This window comes from Olea europaea, chromosome 13 (assembly GCF_002742605.1).
Source record: "Olea europaea var. sylvestris chromosome 13, O_europaea_v1, whole genome shotgun sequence".
In the NCBI taxonomy this organism is placed as follows: Eukaryota; Viridiplantae; Streptophyta; class Magnoliopsida; order Lamiales; family Oleaceae; genus Olea; species Olea europaea.
In genome coordinates, this window is record NC_036249.1 from 28,361,254 (window position 1) to 28,365,976 (window position 4,723).

Below are 4,723 nucleotides of genomic sequence, written 5' to 3' on the forward strand. Positions count from 1 at the left end.
AGCAGGGCTGTAAAACAAAAGGAGTTAAAATTTTGTTCATTATATTGTCTAACACTGTATATTACTCCTTTCGTTCCAAATATATAGATTTGTTTTGTTTTTTACATTGATTAAGAAATCTTATTTAATGTTATTGGAAAAGAAATTTTTGTCAAGAATTTTCTAGTTTACCCCTATTTAATTTTCAACAACCAATAGTAAACTATTGATGAAATTAGTAATTAGACAAAGTAAATAAGGTCATATTAGTAAAGTAACAAAACAAAATAGTCTAATGTCCTCAAATTAGAGTTTAATGGATTTTAAAATTTTGTGTAAATTGAGGTGTCCTCAACTAGATTAAAATACAATTCATCAAAATTTAAGTGTCCTCAATTTAGATTTTTAGAAATGCTTAAAAATTTAGGTGTCCTCAACTTAAATTTCAATAGTTTCTTAAGAAATTTAGGTATTCTCAATAACCACTTAATTTAGAAGAATTTCAATAATTTGATGGATTTGAATAGATTTTAAAAGATTTCAAGCCATAAATATAAATACCCAAACCCTATAACAATTCTATACTCAAGACTCACGGGGGTGTCCCCAACTTAAATTTTAATAGATTTCTGAATATTTATAAATTCTCATGGACTTTATGGAATTCAATAGAATTTAACAGATTTCATAAGATTTGCATGAATTTCTATTTTGCAGATTTTAATGGATTTTCATGAATTTTATAGATTCTCATGGATCAGTAGACTTCTCTATTATAATAATATAATTGTATTTTTATCTATTCAATTGCCAAAGCAAATCGTTAACTGAACCCCGTAAAAAAAATTAATAATAAAATAAAAATAAAAGTAAAAAAATTAAATTAAATTAAATAAAAAGAGCTAGACCAATTATTTCAAGTTTATTTTTATTTGTGAACCAAATTATGTCACGACGAGCAACTTTTGGATGCATATTATGTTGAAATATGCAAATTCTAATGGTTAATCAAAGTCCATCTACACCTGTTTTTAGTTGCTTTTGAAACGTCACTTATCTTGACTCCCATCTCCCGTGTAAGCAAGTTTATTTGTAATGTGATGAGAAATTGAATACTGAAAGTCAAGATGTCTTACATTAAAAAAACAAAATTATCGCTTATCAAAAGAAACTCGTAAATTGTCATCTAAAAGCAAAAAAGAAAAAAAAATTATAAACTTGTCTGAGCAGAATTCAATTTCCATTAGTCTTCGTTCACAACATCTACCCACATATTTGAAGCTATATTAGATCTCCATTCATTTGCATGCTTCTTTGTTGCTCTTGAGTTTCAAATATAGTTTCATCCTCTTCAATTACTAGTAATGATGATGTAGACGAATCTTCACTATATGATTCAACAGGAAATTCATCAGAGCGACACTCTTTGCGAAGAAAATTGTGCAATCCTGCACATTCTAACACCATCTCTGCTTGTGTTTTAAATGGAAATGGAGGTGCTGATTTAAAAATCGTGAATCGCGACTTGAAAATGCCAAATATTCTCTCGATTACATTTCTTAAGCTAGCATGACGAAGATTGAATAATTCATTAGCATTTTCTGGATTACGACCCTGGCCATCAAAATCCTTGAGATGATACCGAACACCTCGAAATGGAGCTTCCACAAGAAAATATTTACCTAAGTATACAATTCATGCATAAATCATCTCATGTCACGAAAAAGATAACTTATAAACAATTCAAGAAAATATTGATTATCTCTTGGTATTTTAAGTCCATTTCTTCTTACTAATGCATCATTTAGTAGTTTGGAGTCATGAGCTGAACCTTCCCATCCACTAAGGATGTAAATGAATTCCAAATCAAAATTGCAAGCTGCCAATACATTTTGTGATATTGTTCCATGACGATTACGATAGTTGTTCATGTCATGCCCTGATATCATAGCTGGTATGTGTGTGCCATCAATAGCTTCAATACAATCCTAAAATGAACATAATATTTTAATGATTTATTGATTATAATAATAATAATGTTATGAACAATATAATATAATTTACCTTAAAATAAGGATAAAATCTTGTACTTTCTCTTATTTTGCTTGGCACTGTAGGTCCAGGTTTGACCATCATATCAGGTGCAATTGTGTTTAAAGCCTTCAAAATTTTGTTGAAATTTCTGCTAGATGTGGAATGTGCTCGACCAAAAGTCTTTCGAGTGAGACAATATCGAGAATTCTGACCAACTGTAAGTAAGAATGTTGCAAGCATTTCTTCAACACATATATATCGAGTATCCCACAGTGGCGTTTTTTCTCTTATGATATTGCAAAGCTTTAAAAATACATTTGGATACATCCTATGTATTTGTCTGAACATTTCAGAATCTTCTTTCAATACCTTATGAATATAATCATATCCAACTATAGTAATTGATCGTCGAAGTGGACGTTCTATATATTCAGCATACATGATAATCATCAACTCCTTTAATACTTGAAGTATTCCTTGAAGGGCCATTAAAACAAACTTGATAGTTTCATCGAATTCTTCCTCAGTTTCTTGTCCCGTTCTTTCTTCCATTTCTTCTTCCATCTAGGAATACATAGTTTCTTAAAATTTAGAAATTCACAATGCAAAAATATATACATCAACAACTATGATACTAACATATACCTAACCTGTTCAAAGTAAAATTTAACAAAGGAACTCAAATAAAAACTCATTCCATATTGTATTTTATCCAAAGTTTAAGCAAAGTTAACAACCAAATCAAAGTTTCAACAAAGTACTCAAAAATCAGATTATCCTAATAAATTCAAAACATTAAACATTTACTCAAATAAAAACTCATTCCACATTATATTTTATCCACTCCTAACGCTCTTCATGTGATATTTTCAAAAAGGCATCTTTCATTCCAAACTTATGAATAAAAGCAGGTGCTTTGTAGCGAGTGTGATTATCCAAATTAGGAATCTCTTTAATAGCATCCCAGATATTGTTCTTGTCCTCCATTTCCTTTTTCTCTCTATCTCTTTCCCTTTTCTCCATCAACTTAAACATTTCTCGAATATCAGTTGCAATTCCAGTAATAGAATTCGTGCGAAGATAAATCTTTTCTTGAACATCAGCTCGGGTCATGGTCTCAAATGAGCTAGGATTCTCGTGTTAAGTTCTAGTTCGCTTTCTATTGCCAATATTTTCTACAGGCAATTCTTTGTTAGTTTCCATAGTGCACGGGAAAGACATATAACTATTAGATGATGGAGCATTGGTTGAATGATCCTGTTGAGTTTGTACGTATGCCTCTTGACTCTCATCGAACACATAGTCATCAATTGTAACATGCCTATTTTCTTCAACACCATATATTCTTGCATCTGATTCATCACCCAGACTAATTGAGTTTCTCCCTGTAGCAGTAACATTGTCAATTGCTATTCTTAAGTCTTCATAGTCAGGAAAGGTGTCGGTACGAAGGTGCCTCTGTTTTGGATGGGACTACCAAAGAACAAATATAGTAAAAACTGATAAGTCACCCTTTACTGTTAAAGAATTATAATTTAATCCTAATCCAAAAATTGTATGAACACTTACCTCGAAGTAATTATCCCACACTTCATCACTAGCTATGAACTTTTTTGTGATTAGGTCCCATCCAAAACCAGAGCTATACCGCATAAGTTCAGAGTATTTGTGATATTGTTGCTTGAACCAACTCAATCGACTTTGGTACATAGCATAGTTCTTCTGACATCCAAGCTTTTCATTTAGAGCAGGAAGTATTTTTTTCTCAACCACTTGTTTACTTAGAACCCCATTGGTATTACACCATCCACGATTGGCGGCATCAACCATAAGTTCTAACAATGTAGAGCTTTCTTTCGCGCTCCATGCATTATACCCAATTCTACGTTTTCCTTGCGACTCTTCCATTTATGTCACACCCCCAAATTAATATTGATATCTATACACAACCTAGACATAGAATTTTACATATATATATTTTTTTGAGTTTGTTAACTTCTAATCACCTGTGACACGATCATATAATATATCGAAACCCAAAATCATATCGCCATAATCCAACATGTATATTCAGAGCTTATAAACATGTCTACAGGCCATTTCAAAAGTACACTATATAGGATTCCAAAATATAACCCAACAGATGGCAGCCTACAAAATAACCCTACAGGTCGTCATCCATGTACATCAAACTCTGGAATCCTGTAGGAGCTCCACAGCTAGCCATGCTCTCTATGTAGTTCCATGTTCACCTACAATGCAAGAACTACATAAGCCAATGCTTAGTAAGCAAAATCATGCATGTCCTGAACATGAGTAATAACGACATATGACACCATGCCATTTACTTTAAATATCACGATAAAAAGTATCATATTTCAATATTCGTCAAAGTCAACTAGAAATCATTTCACTTGAAATCTTTCATTTCATTGGGCCCTTGACCCACCTACTATGCACCGGATAGAGCTCTGCATAATATCAATATCAATAATCAAATGGCCAGTATGAAATTGACACCGACAAGTGGACCATCCTCTCGTGACCACTAGAGGCCCATCCCCTGACTACCCCTATGATCACCCAAGAAGTCTCCCACCCGGCAGCGCCAATAATCATAACAAGGGCATAGTATAGTGGTCTGCCCTCCCGTGATCACCAAAGGCCCATCCCCTATCTACCTTTGCAATCACCCAGGAAGTAACACCCG

General features: G+C 32.7%; 2 protein-coding genes across 2 annotated transcripts; both read right to left on the reverse strand.

Moving 5' to 3' along the window:
* Positions 1-1,260: 1,260 nt before the first annotated feature.
* On the reverse strand, positions 1,261-2,132 carry LOC111408274. Its single transcript, XM_023038055.1, has 3 exons — positions 2,044-2,132; positions 1,735-1,967; positions 1,261-1,351 (listed from the first exon to the last, which is right to left on the reverse strand). Exons 1-3 carry the CDS (start codon positions 2,113-2,115, stop codon positions 1,261-1,263), a joined length of 396 nt encoding a protein of 131 aa, XP_022893823.1. The 5' UTR covers positions 2,116-2,132.
* Positions 2,133-2,859: 727 nt separating this feature from the next.
* On the reverse strand, positions 2,860-3,921 carry LOC111408621 (uncharacterized protein At2g29880-like). The gene is made up of 3 exons (XM_023038360.1): positions 3,583-3,921; positions 3,224-3,486; positions 2,860-3,139 (listed from the first exon to the last, which is right to left on the reverse strand). The coding sequence occupies exons 1-3, from the start codon at positions 3,919-3,921 to the stop codon at positions 2,860-2,862; spliced, it is 882 nt and encodes a 293-aa protein (XP_022894128.1).
* Between the last annotated feature and the right edge of the window lie 802 nt (positions 3,922-4,723).